Here is a 16,556-nt window from a genome sequence, read left to right as displayed (position 1 = left end):
TTTATAGAATTGTTCCATATTTTAAAATGTTGCAATCTATGCAGTTATCAAACCCACAGTATCGACTAGTGGAGATGTTTAAAGTGCTTTTAATTTTGGCCAGCCTAATGTAGATACATATATATTGGAGGATAAACCAAAGGGTAATGTTGAAAATAAAATGCAGATTTACTAAGAGTTCCTCCCTCACATAGGACTACCTGACTGCAGAGTTATTATAGCTTAGGAAATGATGCTTCAAAACAGACAAATACCAAGACATGCTAGTTAAGCTAAGATAGCTAAGATGAACACACAGAATCATAGAAATGTGGGGCTAGAAGGGACCATCGCTTAAAGTTGTTTGTCCAAACTGTTCTTAAAAGCCTCCCAATTATGGGGATTCCACAAACTCCCTTGGAAGCCTATTCCAGAACTTAACTACGCTTACAGTTAGAAAGTTTTCCATAATATCTAATCTAAATCTCTCTTGCTGCAGTTTAAGCATATTTGAAGACTGTTAACAGGTTCCCCTTCAGTCTTCTTTTCTCAAGACCAAACGTGCCCAGGTTTTTAACTTTTCCTCATAGGTCAGATTTTCTAAACCTTTTGTCATTTTTGCTGCTCTCCTCTGGACTCTTTCCAGTTTGTCCACACTTTTCCTAATGTGTGGCATCCAGAATTTGGACACAGTACTCCAGCCAAGGCCTCACGAGTGTTGAGAAGTACGGGACAGTTACCTCCCGTGTCTTATGTACAACACTGCTGTTAAAACCCTGCTGAATGATATTAGCCTTTTTCACAACTGCATCATATTGTTTACTCATATGCAATTTGTGATCCACTATAACCCCCAGATCCTTTTCAGCAGCACTACCATCTAGCCGATTAGTCCACATTTTGTACTTGTGCATTTGATTTTTCCTTCCCAAGCATAGTACTTTGCACTTATCGTTATTGAATTTCATCGTATTGATTTCAGACCAATTCTCCGATTTGTCAAAGTTGTTTTGAATTCTAATCCTGCCCTGCACAGTGCTTGCAACCCCTTCCAGCTTGGTGTCATCTGCACATTCTATAAGCGTTTTCTCCACTCCATTATCCAAGTCATTAATAAAAATATTGAGTAGTATCGAACCCAGGACTGACCCTGAGGGTCGCCAGTAGATACTCCCTCCCAGTTTGACAAAGAATTATTGATAACTACACTTTGAGTATGTTGTTTCAACCCACGTTACAATAATTTCATCTAGACCTAATTTCTCTAGTTTGCTTATGAGAATGTCATGTGAGACTGTGTCAAAAGCCTTACTAAAATCAAGATATATCCCATTTACTCTTCTTCCCATTCACTAGGTCAGTATCCCTGCCAAAGAAGGAAAGTAGGTTGGTTTGTCATGATTTGTTCTTGACAAATCCATGCTGGCTATTCCTTATAACCCTACTATTTGCTAGGTCCTTACAAATGAATTATTTAAAAGTTTGTTCCAGTATCTCTAGTATCTTTCCAGATATTGAAGTTAGCTGATTGTTCTATAATTCCCTGGCACTTCTTATTCCCATTTTTAAAGTTAGGTACTACGTTTGCTTTTCTCAAGTCCTCAACGGTGCTCCATGAGTTCTCAAAGATAATTGCCAATGGTTCTGAAATTGCTTCAGCTAGTTCCTTAAGTACCCAAGGATGAATTTTGTCAGGCCCTGCCAACTTGAATACATCTAACTTATCTAAATATTCTTCAACCTGTTCTTTCTCTATTTTGCATTGCATTCCTTTCTCCTTGTTAATATATCTCTACCCCGATATAACGTGACCCAATATAACACGAATTCGGATATAACGCAGTAAAGCAGCGCTCTGGGGGGGCGGGCCTGTGCACTCCGGTGGATCAAAGCAAGTTCGATATAACACGGTTTCACCTATAACGTGGTAAGATTTTTTGGCTCCCGACGACAGCATTATATCGGGGTAGAGGTCTATTAATTGTATTAAGTATCTGGTTACCATTAACCTTAACTGAAGCAAAACAGGCTTTAAACATGTCAGCCTTCTTGATGTCATCCATTATTAACTCTCCTTCCCTGCTAAGTAAAAGATCTATATTTTTCTTTGTCTTTTTCTTGCTCATAATGTATTTATAGAACCTCTTCTTATTGCCTTTTCTGTCCCTTGCTAGGTGTAGCTCATTTTGTGCATTAGCCTTTCTGATTTTGCCTCTACATGCTTATGCTATACTTTTGTACTTCTCCTTAGCAATTTGTCCATGTTTCCACTTTTTTTAGGATTTTTTTTTTTATTTTCAAGTCATTAAAGAGCTCCTGATGGAGCCATATTGGCCTCTTCCTATCTTTCCTTCACATTAGCATAGTTTGCAGTTGTGCCTTTAATACTGTTCCCTTGAAAAACGGTCAGCTCTCCTGAACAGCTTTTCCCTTAGATTTTCTTCCCATGCGACCATACCTACCAATTTTCTGATTTTGTTAGTCTGCATCTTTGAATTCCATTGTCATTATTTTGCTATTGTAACTTCTTCCTTTCCTTAGAATCTATCTAGAATATATAACTCTCTAGAATCTATCATTTCATGATCAGTTTCACCCAAACTGCTTTCCACCTTCAGATTTGCTACCAATTAGTCCCCATTGATCACAAGCAAGTCTTAATTGGCTGGCCCCCGGGTTACTTCTCCCCTTTCTCAAAGAAAAAAGTTGTCCTCAATACATACTAAGAACTTACTGGAATGTGGTGTTTTGCCATGTTACTTTTCAACAGATGTCTGTGTAGGTAAATTCCCCTACTACTATCTGATCTTTTGTTTTGAATATTTTAGTTGTTTATTCTAGAAATGCCTCATCCACCTCTTCTTCCTAAATTGATGGTTTATAGTGCACACCTACTTTAATATCACCCCTATTTTTTACCCCTTCTATCTTTACCCAGAAATTTTCAACTGGTCTTCCTCTCGCCTCCTTCTGGACCTCAGCACAAGTATATATTCTTGATATATAGTGCCACACCTCCTCTGTTTTTCCCCTTCCTGAATAAACCAATATTCTAGTCATGAGATATATCCTATCAAATCTCCACCAATTAAGTCATAATCTAGCTTATGCACTAATACTTCCAGTTCTTCCTGTTTATTCCACATACTCCTTGCATTTGTGTATTGACATGTAAGATGATGAGCACATTCCCCCACTTATTTCCCTCTTGTTGCTCCTATAACCTTATTGTAATTTTCCATGTCCCCCTGCCCAACAGTTAAACCTCTGTTTATGATTAGCTGTTGGCTTTTGTCGCCTGCCCCCTTTGAACCTAGTTTAAAGCCCCCCTCACTATGTTGCCAAATCAGTGCGTGAATATGCTCTTCCCCTTCTTGGTCAGGTGGGCCCCATCTCCTCCCAGCAGACCTTCTTTCTGGAACAGCATCCCATAGTCAAGGAAGCTGAAGGACTCAGAAAAACTGACTCCCTCAGGGATATATTCTTGCTCTAACTTTTGTCAATATATTTATGAATGACTTGCCTCCAACAATTTCAAGGCCATTCAATATGCAGATTACATCTACTTTGCTTCATGAGAGAGAGATTTCAAAAAGTTTGAGGACATCCTAAATCAGAATATGGCAGCAATCAGTAGCTAATGCAAGAAGTGGAGATGTAAGCCCAGTGGGTCAAATACAATGTTGTCGTGCTTCCATCTCAACCATGCCACGACATCGAGAACTCAATATCTTCTTGAATGGAGAATGACAGACACATGACCCAAAGCCATTATATGTAGGAGTAATTCACCTACAAGGACCATCTCACCAAGGTCGATCAGAAGATTACATGCAGAAATGGCCTCTTAAATAAGCATGGGGTCTCGACTGAGGAATGATGCAAACACTGTGTAACTCAGTCCTAGATCACTGCTTAGTTGGAGAGTACTGTGCTCCTGTGTGGTTAAATTCCCCACACAGTTATTTGATGTACAATTGAATCAAACAATGAGAATAACAGGACCTATGGCACCAAAAAAAGTTTCACTGGCTACCAGTCCTCTCTAATATCCTGCCTCCTAACATCAAGGGTTATATTGCAGCAAAGAAACTCCTTGACAAAATCCAGGAAATGCTACAACTTCCACTTTTCAAATATATATAGGAAATGCCTTGCCACTGACTCATCAGTGGAAGACCTATCTAGACTACGATACCAACCATAGCTATGGCAGATTCTGCCAAACAGAATGGGAACAAGCTGCTCAGTCTGTAAAAATCTCCTTCCTCATCATTCAGCCTCATAAGAGACTGCCTGGCTTCAAACTGCCATGCTACTCTGATGCAGGCTTAACTGTTTCATATGCTGGTTGGTGAGGTGTGTGGCAAATGACCACACCCAGGGACTCAGGAACAGCCCTTTGTAGCTGCAGTTGAGGATCCTGCACATCTATTAAATGACTGCTCATCTCATGCTGGTCTATCCAGACTTCACACTGCTGATCCTGAGACTGTTGAGTGGATAAAACATGTGATACCTACCCAAGTCCTTTTGACATTTTTTCTTTTTGTACTTTAATATCTGTTTTATCTTCCTATTTTATATTTTCAGCATCTTTCTGTGTTTATTGCATCACTTGTGCATTTGCTAATAATAATACTGTATTGTTAAAGCATCTGATGGACAGATTCAGTAAGAACTTTGCACAGTTTTATGTTCTACATCAGCATTCAATGAGCCACAAAACAGATTTGCATGGGGTTTGGATGACATGGATTATACAGTAGGTGAAATGTTTATTGAATCTAGTGCTAGATTTGGGAGCATTCATTAAAAACAAAAGGAAAAAGGAAGTGGACCAGATTCTCTTTTCAGTTACACCTATCTAACCCTATTGGGCCAAATTCAAACTTAATACAAGTGAACCACAGCTCCCATGGAATTTTTGGATCAACCTCAGTAGTGACATAAAGCGTGGGACAAATTCTGCCCTTAATGGTATTTATTGATTTGTCAAAACACATATGGTTATTAGTGTACTCATGTCTGTTTTCTCTAATGCTTAAATAGGTGTAATTAAGCTTTAAATAATACAAGCAACTAGGATGCAAGTGACAAGTTCTCTGCTTCACTGGTAGGTAGAAGTACTAGTCAGATTGTGTTTGAAGACTTAAGGAATACTTAATAATTACCTCTTAAGTGCCTTGTTTTTCAGTTCTTGTTCTGCCTTGCTCCCAGCTGATTGCAGAATCATGCCTCTACTCATTCAAGTCGGAAGAAAATTATTTTTTCCTTTCCACATGAAAGGAAGGTGAGGGCAGGAGAGAAGATAATACAAATACTCATATAGAACTGTATATTTTCAAATATGTACAAACATTTACTAATTCTTACAATACCCTTGTGTAAGGTATATAATACCCCCATTTTATAGATGGAAAAAACTGAGACAGAAGTTAAATGACTTGCCCAGGTTAGAAGGTTTTTAGGACTTAGGAGTTTCTGGCTTCCATGCCTGTGTTCAGACCACAGTATCTCTAAAAAGTCTCTCTTTTGTGGAGTACCACTTCAATACACTTCTGAGGGGTCTATTTGTCTCTGTTGCCCTCAGGACTCCGAACCGTCAAATGAAGTGGTCTCAGAGGCCCCAGGTAATGTGGTACCCTCTACCTCAAGAAGCAGCTCTGAAGAGCTGGTAGCGGTGGCACAGAAACATCCAGAAGAGGTAGGACATTCTGTGTCTATTTTATTCCTAAATTTATGTTGGGTATATAGGTTTACTGCAATTTTTCATGCCTGGTCTTAACTTTACTTATAGCAAAGCCTTTGTTAAAGCTAGAGGTCAGGCTGACCCTTCCTCACTGTGTCCCTGGCACCTAAGACCTAAGGCCTGCTGCAATGCCTAGGGCCTCAACCAATGCTGTCCATTAGCTAAGCCCATTCTATCTACTGTTAACTGAGACTCTCATAATGAATGACTGGGCTTTCCAGGAATACTTGAAAATATTTTGTTCATTCCTTATTTCTCATACATTCATGGCAGCAAGAATTCCTTCAAACCCTGTTGAAGTCAGAAGAAATGGACTCTGGTTATTAGAGGATTTTTGTTTATGTAAAGCTATTGCCAAACTTCTCAGAAGTAAACTTGGCTAGGTTACGTTGGCCATGATCTGAAGGGAACTTCCCCCTCATTTGTAAGGAAAGGAATCTTGACAATAAATTGACTATCTGTTTTAGCCCTCATTAAGAACACCTTGCTGGCACCACATACTGTGTGCATGGTCTATTCATATGGCCAGGCTCCCCACTGCTATGATAAAGCCTTGGTCCTCAGTCCCTAAAGTCAGCTCAGCAGTAGCTCCCGCTTGGATAGAAAATCCTCCCTACCTATTGAATGCCATTATTTGATTTTCCCTAGGAAAGAATGTACAGTAGATAGAGTTCTTAAAAGGTTCTTTGATTATGTGGCTGACAACTTGGCATTTCTGTTCTCTCTTTCTATGTGATTTTTATGGCATGACAAATTATAGAAATGTTGCTAAAATGTTACAAAAGACAGCAGTTGAGTGAACCCTCAGCACCTCTAAAAGGACAGCATCAAAGTCCACACTGCAGGTGCCAACTTGTGACTGAACTCCATAATGTGGCCCAAGACTCATTCTGTCTCTGAACCTACATCATGGGTACCCTTCCATAACAGGGGAGGTAGGCTTTCTGTAAAATTCAAAATCCTGACCCTCTCCTATACTGGGAAACATCTTTTTAGGGGATGACTGTTTCCAATTTCAAAATGTCTTATTGAAATAGGGGTACCACCTCAGCCCATGAGGAGAAGCCTTAATTTTCTACTTCCCCAGAGCCCCTAAGAGTTTTAGATATTCCTTTCCTTACTATAGACCCATCAGGAAACATTATCAAATGATGTCTAGTATCAGAGGGGTAGCCGTGTTAGTCTGGATCTGTAAAAGCAGCAAAGAGTCCTGTGGTACCTTATAGACTAACAGACGTATTGGAGCATGAGCTTTTGTGGGTGCATGATGCATCCGACGAAGTGGGTATTCACCCACGAAAGCTCATGCTCCAATACGTCTGTTAGTCTATAAGGTGCCACAGGACTCTCTGCTGCTATTATCAAATGAAGTGGTCATTATATTGAAACCAGTCCTACTCCTTTCTGTGTTCTTCTGGCTACAGTCCTCTTCAGAAAGAGAGAATTTTTGCCATTCAATATCAATGGAAATATGGTTCCCCTAATGTTGGGCCCTTTCTTTAGTCTCCTGGTGCTATTTTTAGAGCTATTTTAATATCTTCTAGAACATCCTGCTCTCCCTGATAGTCTTGTCACTATGTCCAGCAAAAAAGAACAGAGTCCTTTTCCACAGGACATTCAGTGATTATTACCATTCCGTCTTAAGTGAGATCACCAGTTTACCCCATTTATTTTGTGGCAATACCATTACTTTTAGATCTTGAAATGATGGTCAGTTTATCCCACCTAAGTGGTCCCACCCCCAGATCTCAGGACAATATAATACAGATTATTATTAATAATTCTATATAATGCTCTGAATAGCAGAGAATAGCTTGGTATTAATATTCATAAATTCTGGCTCCTAATTTCTGGCTTTGCCAATTTACTCCAGTGATTGGCACTGATTCTGGCACAGTTTCTGGATGTTTCTCTGGCACTTACCTCCAATGGAGAGGTCAAGATTAAGAGTACATGTCATGAGATTAGCGGTGGACGGGAGGGGAAAGATGGGTTTCAGAGAAAGGAGTGAATGATGACTGAGAGAGGAAGAGGGGGGGAAAAAAGGGGAAGATGGATAATTATATGAATTTTGTCCTTGAAAAAGTCTGAAATTCTGGGGAGAGGGACCCTAGCGAGTTCAAAGAGAGGGATGGAAGACAGAGAAATGATGTTAAGGCTTTAGGACTAATTGAGGATGATATTGTTTAGCCAGCTGAACAAGGGAAGGACAAACATATAGGCAGCCTGTGAGGGAATGAGACTGTCTTCAAAGATGCTCATTATAGCATAAGCAAGACTAGAGAGAGGTGAGACAGGGAGAGAGTTAGGGTTGAGTTTACAGGGGACTTTGGGTGGTAGAGGAGAGGAACAATGGTATCTTGCCTAATTCCAAGCCAACACCAGGATATAATTGGTGTAAGTTGTACATTGGTAACTCATCGTGAATGCAAATTAATGTGACTTACACATGGAAGGCCTTGTTTCTAACTGGAAACATGTCTGAGAAGCACTGCTTTATCTTACACCTTCATTAACAATCCTTTCAGTTGACTTTTCTCACTACAACACTGTCAATGTGTAAATTACACCAGTTAATACTGAGAGTGACATATACCATTTTATCAAGGAATAATATATACCATACTTTGTGTCCCATCTGAACGTGGCCCGTGAAGTACTGATAGGAAGACAGTTAGGTAAAAAAACATGTAATCATCCAAAGAGATGGAAATAGGAGAGGGAAACAGAGAAGTCAGAATGTTTAATAGACTGAAGGTTTCAAAAGTATGGCATTAACAGGAGCTGGGGGAGAGCAAGTGAGAAATAATGAAGATGGTGATCAAAAAGAGGGATGTCAGAATTGAGGGAGGCAGGAGGAAAATAGTTCATGGTGAATACAAATGGTGAAACATCCCAGCCTAAAAGTTACAGATTAGTTTCTATAAACTAGAATTTTCATCTGCCAATGATGTGTCTTTGTCTCAGATACACCAATCTGAATCCAATATTCTTGGGAATTATCTGTAATTTATTGCCAATTCTAATATTTGTTCGTAGTGTGTGTGTCTTCAGTTGGACTATCAGAGTAGTTTTCTGTGAGGGTTATTTTGTTGGTTTTGTTTTTGTTAACAGAACTCACAGCAAAATTCCTAGCTTCCCTTTCTCTCTGACTGTTAAAAGAGCTTCACCCTGGGTGAATAGAAGGACAAGGTGGGATCTGCTTCTGTCCTACCCTCCTTCCCTCATGATCTTTATTATACTCATGTCTTTGTGATAGTGACCATGTTCACATATATGTTTCCAGTACATAGATAATAAAGAGCTCTGAACCTTATTTAGGGCTTGGGACACTACTACAACACAAATAATCATAAACAGTTAAGAACGTCTTTGCAGTTTGGTGCTTTTGCCTGTTATTTGTATGACATGAGGGACTAAGGCAGTTACTGTAGATTAGAGTACATGGGATGCAGAAACATTGTAGTTAAAAAAAAATTGCTTTACAGTATCATGCATTAAGTTAGAAGGATATGTTGTTTCTGTAGTTTCAACACTTATGCACTTCTGAATAAAATAATCTAAAATTTGTAGTTGGTTTATAATACTGTTGTACTCACAATATCCATATCACTCACAAAATCCATACTAAACACAAGGAAGTTTTCTGCTTTATTATAGTGAAGAGCTGCTGGAGTTAAGGTTATAAGGAAACAGTTTCCATTATATAAGAAACACCAGACTTTCTTTTCACTCACCTGTAACTTGCTGAATATGCTCATGCTTATTCTCTGTATGACAGCTTTCTTTTTTCTTTTAAGGTTGGAGCAATTATAGTTCAGCTGCTTTTATGTGAGGAAAGTGGGGAAATGGCACTTTTCTCATTTTATATATAGTGATTGGCCTACAGTCCACATGGCTGATGAGGTTTAAAGGATGAAATATGGGATGGAAATGGTCCTTTTTGAGGAGTAGTGCCTTTCATTGTTTTGAGGAAAACCAATTTGGATTCAACAGATCCTGCAAGTTGATCTGCAAGGGTAGTAGACCTTTGCACCCATGTGGAGCCGAGTTGACTTCAGCAGGATTTTATGCGGGCAGATCCAGCTGCCGAATTAGGTCATATTTTTATAATTCATGTAGTAAGCATGCACAGTAGAATATTTTACTAAACCCACAAAATGCACACCTTAGGATGGCTACATTATGCATGCAAGTATGCCTAACCTAGCTGCACACTAAATTCAATAGTCCACTGAATTATACCAAACTGACTGGAGCAGGGCTATTTTCCAAATGTTTAACAGAAATACAGGCCAAAATATACTTTTCTCATAAAAAAGAATTCTTGCATCCTGATTTTGAATAGTCCTTGAGCTGATACACCTGACATTTTAAAGTTTGGTTGACATGGAAATAACCCTTCCCTAGTCTTAGCCCAGAAGAAATTGGTTTTGATTTCACTGACGTGAGTTTGAAAATCAGGTTTTGCTCAGTAGATTTTTGGCAAAACTCATTAGGAGTGATGGCAGTAGTTGCATGGTTTAGCTAAATTTACTTCAAAGTAAATTGGCTAGTCACTTACGGCTGAGGTATTTAGGTAATGTTTGATTATGTTCTGTTGTTTGAGAAAAAGTATGTGATAGTGTAATTAAAGACAATACTTCAATGTGTAAACAAGAGGGGAAGAATTTATGTGTGCAACCCTAACTTCAGCATTGCTTAATCATCATTCTCCTAGAGAATTGGGAATAATATTTGCTTTCCATAAAATTGTATTCTGGTGTGTGTTATCTTTCATGGAGTTCTTGCAATGATGGTGCTTAATACAGGAATTTTATCAACCTAATCACTTCAAACTTCACTTGGTACACTCTGTTTTTAATAAGCTGCTGAATAAGAAGAAAAGCCTGTCTTTGTCTGTTGGTTCCTTTAAACCCAGGGCCCAGAAAAATCACATTAAAATATCTCATTCTTGAATTGAAAGTAAAATAGAAACAAATGAGGTATGTTTAATAGCTTCTTCTGACAATCCTGAAGCAAATCAGTTTATCACATTGTACTAGTGTGGGCCCAGAGGCTTACAGAGCTCTTCTTCCTGCATGTATGTGTTAGGAAAGCAATACCGATTCAGATAAAATGCCATGCTAGGCTTTTCCTTTTATTCAACCACCAGAATATTATGAGTTCATGGCATTTAGCTCTGATGCAAAAAGTATGTTTTTGAGCCTCTAGGTAAAATGTAGAATGATGATATTGTAGCATGCAAGCATGCATATAGTCTTTGTATCTGATTTGCTTTCTTACTGCAGTGCTAAAACTACCAAAACTGTACAAAGCCTCAAGATACTGAGCTAAGAAAAGATGAAAATACATGCCCATTAATCTGTTTCTGAACTATTAGGCATTCATTGCTCACGGCATATCTGGATAGAGTATAGCCTTTTTCCATCAGTAATTCACTGCTGTAGTATAGTGCTCTGTTTTATGGGGAAAGATGTGTTTTGTACTTAAGTCAACTGCTATTACTCATAAGTACTCTACAGGTAGTTTTAAAGGATTATGGATGTTGGCAAGAGTCTTGCCAGCCATTAAAATAATTCCATTTGTCTTCTAAAGGCAAGAGGAGACTTCTATATTATTTCAAATATGAGCAAAGGGAATGTCCCTTATTTTTATGACCACAAATGGCAGCTGACATTTTCTTTTGTTTTTCCACTACTCTCCACCCCTTGATCTTTAAATAAAACATTGTTTTCCAAGTCCCATTGCCTCTTGGAGCTTCAGTAGATTCTAAAGCTTGCATTAAAAGAGCTTTAAAAAAAAATCAAACCTGTCAACTTAATTAGCAGAGCCTAATATCCAATCTTATTTTATTGTATAGGCTTTTTGCCTTTAAACAAAGTGAAATGTGCTTGTTTATATTTACATTGAATTAAAAGGAATGCTATGGCAAAATGTGTAGCAATACTTTTCTGATACTTTCTCCATCCTCTAACCTCAGTAATACCAGAAAGACACTAAATAACTGTATTATTTTGATAAATATCTGTCATATGCAGGTCAGAAAATAATTCAAAGGCCACCAGAATAAACAATGGGAAGGGGCAAAAATAATTCATGCACACAAGGACATGCAAGAAAATGTTAAGCAGCATACGCAGTACAGTACCTTGACTCTTGCCCTTGTAAATAGACCAGATGCTTTCATTTTTTTTGTTACTTCAAAGATAGTGCAATATTTTCCTTCTGTTCCCTGCAGCTGTCAACTTAAACACCTGTAAGAGAAGAATTATAGTAGACTGTTGCTGGTATTTCAACTATAAATATTTTGTTGTCTCTTAGATGAAGTTAATTGGAAACAAAATAGAGTTTTCCACATAGCATGTCTTGGACTACCTATTTACCCTTGTACACTTCAGTTTTGTTGTTCTTTTATTTAAAGTGTTATCCTACTCTGAAGAGTGACTGAGAGGTTACCTGGTGATTGTGATTGAGCCTCTCCATATTAAATTTGTTCAGTTTACAAATAGAGATGATTCTTTCTTAAACTGCCAACCCAGTAAACTCAACCTGGGATCTGAAAGTCAAGTGAGGTTCTTTCCTTCTTAGTTTTCATCACTAGTAATAAAACTTCTGCAGGCCAGATTGTGTCCTTAGTTATATCTGTGTAAATACTTTATTTTCTGATTACATCCTTAGCCACACTTATACAAATTCACTCCTGTGCAGAGGGCCTGTACAAAACCTGTGAACCACTTGTATTGAATTTCAGAGTGTCTGTTGTATGTGGCACAGCAAGAACAGTGATTTGTAGCAGCATAGAATTTAGAGGTGGAAAAAACATATTAGATTATCCAGGTCATCTCCTGGATAATGCAGGCTTGTTCTCTGCAGTACTTTTTCCTAGGATTTTATCTAGTTTAGTTTTAAAAGATTTAAGTGATGGCACTTCTGCCACTTCCCTTTGGAGTCTTTTCCTCAGCTTATATACTCCTGGCCAAATCATGCCCCATGGAACACTGCTGTTATCTTTTTTTCTCTCTCTTCTTTGATGGCTAATGTATTTTAAAATTGTAACAAATTACCACACTGTGATTGCTGTGCACTTAAACTATTTTCCTGAGTTTATACAAAAGTCAGATACATTCTAATGAGGTCTAACCTGAAGCTTAGTTGTCAGTTATCTGTGGTCTGGCTATTCAGGTGAGGGTGCAGGCTGCTACCAACAGGCCTGTGTTCCAAACTAATGCCGAGGTTATTTATCTATCCAGATTACCTGGTATTCAAAAGGTGAAAATAAGTTTTGTGTCCTATTTCTTTATGATAGGTGTTTGTGGTAGTCTAATGACTTGGTTTCCCATTAATACTTTTCCATTTTCATAACAGAGGAAATTAGCAATATATTATATTTGATATCTGTTTACTTGGGTTCTTGATTATTTTAAGAAGAAATGTTATCAATAAAAAGGAGAAAGTGTTGCCTTTTGCATGATTAAGTGATTGCTTCTGTCAGAATAAACAGGAATGCACAGCGGCTTGGCACATACACCACTGAAAATTACTTAAGGCTTAAGCATTTGATTTTACTGTTTGGCTTATTTTAAATACTGTTCTTCAGTTTCTTATTTTTTGTCTCATCTCCTCAAATGGCAATGTTTTATGTAAACTCTTAAATAACAAAAACATTAAGGTCACAAGGTGGCTGGAGAAATGTTGCCATATAATGTTGCTTTTTAAGTTAATTTATTATGTAGGTTTAAGCTATAAATGGCCTTACAGAATTATAAAACTAGGCCTCTTGAAAGAACATTATTACTTTAAAAAATGAATTATTCCTGTTTAAAATTTTCACAAATCCAAGACATTTGTCTTTATTTAACCTTTTCACAGTCTATGCCCTTCTTTAAAATACACTCAGTCCTATTTCGTCTGTTATTTGGGAAGGTATTTAATACATGACTTGGCATCATTTGCATTATACAAGAAGATTAACTTTACAAGCTCGGCTATTAATCTGAGTAGCTCTACATATTGACCTATGAAAGAACATAATTAAGTTAGCTTAATTAAGTTAATTAATTGTCACACTCTGATGAACTTATATTGAGAGGAAATTAAAGGCAAATAGAAATCAGCATTCACTGGTTTGAAATCATATTTTAAAACATTTTACAAAGATACATTATATTTAGATGACGAAAGTATCTATTGTGTAATAACCAAAGTACAGGCAATTAAAAAATGTTAAAAGCTAAGAATCCCTGGAGTATTTAGACTCACTTCCCAAAGCAGACAAAAATAGATCTTGAAAAATTAGTGCTAGAAGTTCAGAAAATAAGTTATTTTTCTATACTCAATTGTATTTAGAAATTAATTCCACCGTCTATATATTGACTACACTGAGAAGGATACCATATAAACTAGACAACAAGTGTTACAGCCTGATTCCAGATTTATTTTGGTTGGGGAGAGCGAGAGAGAAAGAGGGTAAGCAGAACTCAAACTCAAAAGTACAACGGTACATGTCAGAACAGGAACACTTTTCTAATGCTTTAGAGGGAGGAAGAAGCAGGCTCCTAGTGTGTACCCCCTTAACTGCATGTCTGTAAAGAGGAATAGCTGCAGGTGCACTTGAAGGGAATATAAAAGTTTGTAGCGGAAATTCAGTGTAAACATTCTACATGAGGAACATTTAAAAGCACATTCCATCAATCTTTGTACATATTTGGATGTACATTGGTGTCTCTTCAGAGAGCTTTCTATTCTAGCAGAAAAAATGGAGAAAGATATAAATGAATGCCACATATTTATTGAGATTCATTCTGTGAGATTAATTGTTTTCACCAATTTTAATTAATTTGTGTATGTGTAATTAATATTTTTATTTTATATGCTTGTTGTGTATAAGCAGCATGTGTGAAGTCCTCAAAGGAGCCAGGATTTCATCCTGTATGTCTATTGTTAAAATCATCATTTTTACCCAAGTAAAGCAAATATTTTCCTGGAGGTTTTTGGTTGCCAGCAGTTCTAGATAATATTGAGGTGTCATATAGCTGTATTCATTGCACTATGCAAATATGGCATCATTGAAAACCAATGAAATTACAATCTGAAACCAAATTCATTTTAGAAATTAGTTATGCACCACTTTTATATGCAGAATATGCCTATGAATAAGTAGAGAATTCACTCCTTCAAAGTAGAAAAATACTTTTCTGTTCCTGAATACTACTATTTCTGTTTCACTTGCAAGTTCAACCTGATGTATTCTGAAAACTAGGTGGAGTCAAAAGAAACCCAGTTATGCCTGACTCAGAGAATCAGACTTATCATATACTAGTTAATAAGACTCAATTTTATTCCCTTTTTCCCCCTTTAGACTATTATCCACAAAAGCTTTATATTGTAACACACTTTGATTTAAAATAAAAATGCTATTATGCTTTGTTTGCTGGCCCTTTTAAACAGATCTAGAATGCTTGGCTTCTAGTAATATTTCAACAAGAAAGCACTGTTTTATTTTCAGATTAAACCCCTTTAAAAATCACAAGAAATAAGACAAGGGTTTTCTGCTAGAGGAAGAGAATGGGAAATGAAATAGAAAATTAGAACTATTTAAACTCTTGAGTTGGAAAATGGCAGCAACATCTATACTTTGGGGGTAGATTCTCAACTGCTATAAATTGTCATAACTACCTTGATTTCAGTGGAGCTATGACAGTTTACACCAGCTGAGAATCTGCCCCTGGATGTTTCAAGACTATTGTCACCATTGTCATTAGCAATTTCCACTCCTATGTGAAGTATATACTTGAAATTGACTCCAGGCAGAAATTGTATTTGGTTCCTGCCTTCTAAAACAAATGTATACCTTATTAGTCTAGCTTTTAAAAGAGTTTTGTTATTTCCCCCATTATCTGGCATATTTGAATGAAAACGTAAGCAATTAAATTATTTGTTTATAGTATCACAATGTGGCATTATATGGTATGAACAAATCCATGATCCTTTTTATAGGCGAAGTATAATCTCAATATATTTGTTTTTATTTTTAATGTCACAGGTTGAAAATATAATTTGAATGCCTTTAAATCATTACAGGTGTCAAACAATGAAACTCAAGCATTATTGAAAGTTTCAATGTCAACTTTAAGTTAGTGGAGATAAGAAGAGATTAGTCTGTAGTCATTAATAATGTAGGTTATATAGATTTCCCTCCCTTCCCCCCCTCGCCAGTTGTTCAGGGTTATCTCGAAACTGCAACATTGTCCCAATACTACCACAGTGCAGATCATCAACAGAAAACGTGCATTTTAAAATACTGTAATTTTCAAGGAGAGTGTTCAACAAACAGTGAATGGTCTATAACATACCACAACATTGTAACAGACTAGGATCACTGATATCTGTAAGTTTTGTTATGTTTTGTTTTAATAACTGTATTTTCTGGTGCTTATCTTTTTGATATTCAAAAAATATTGTAATTGTAAATAATTTAGCCTCAAAATTATATTTTCTGGGGACTCTCAGATCCATTTCCACATATTTCCACTCTCCCTCCTCCTCTCCCTCTTATAATCCACTTTAGGAACTAATCCTTTTTTTAAGTGAACACTTTATTTTAAGAGGGTTTTTTTTAAGTTATTACTCAACTGTTTAGTTTCTCAAAATTTCCTCTCCCCCGGTAATGCTAACGAATTACATGTTTTTAATTTTATTTGGAAATTTAGAACATCATCATAATTGAGTACAAGAAGACTTAGAAGGAATATGGTGAACAGTAATATTTTCAAATAAATTAGTTACCAAGTATCCAATCCTGAGCTCCTTATTCAAGCAAAAC

General features: G+C 37.0%; 1 protein-coding gene across 1 annotated transcript in view; it reads left to right on the top strand.

Annotated features, from left to right (window-relative positions):
• The window catches only part of PHF14 (PHD finger protein 14), a 283,433-nt gene that overhangs the window by 237,526 nt on the left and 29,351 nt on the right, over positions 1–16,556 (top strand). Inside the window, exon 18 of the mRNA XM_065399294.1 lies at positions 5,573–5,686. Within this exon, the coding sequence (XP_065255366.1) occupies positions 5,573–5,686 (114 nt within the window). The remainder of the gene's footprint in view (positions 1–5,572; positions 5,687–16,556) is intronic.

Source organism: Emys orbicularis, chromosome 2, assembly GCF_028017835.1.
Source record: "Emys orbicularis isolate rEmyOrb1 chromosome 2, rEmyOrb1.hap1, whole genome shotgun sequence".
In the NCBI taxonomy this organism is placed as follows: Eukaryota; Metazoa; Chordata; order Testudines; family Emydidae; genus Emys; species Emys orbicularis.
This window is presented reverse-complemented; position numbering and strand designations above follow the sequence as displayed.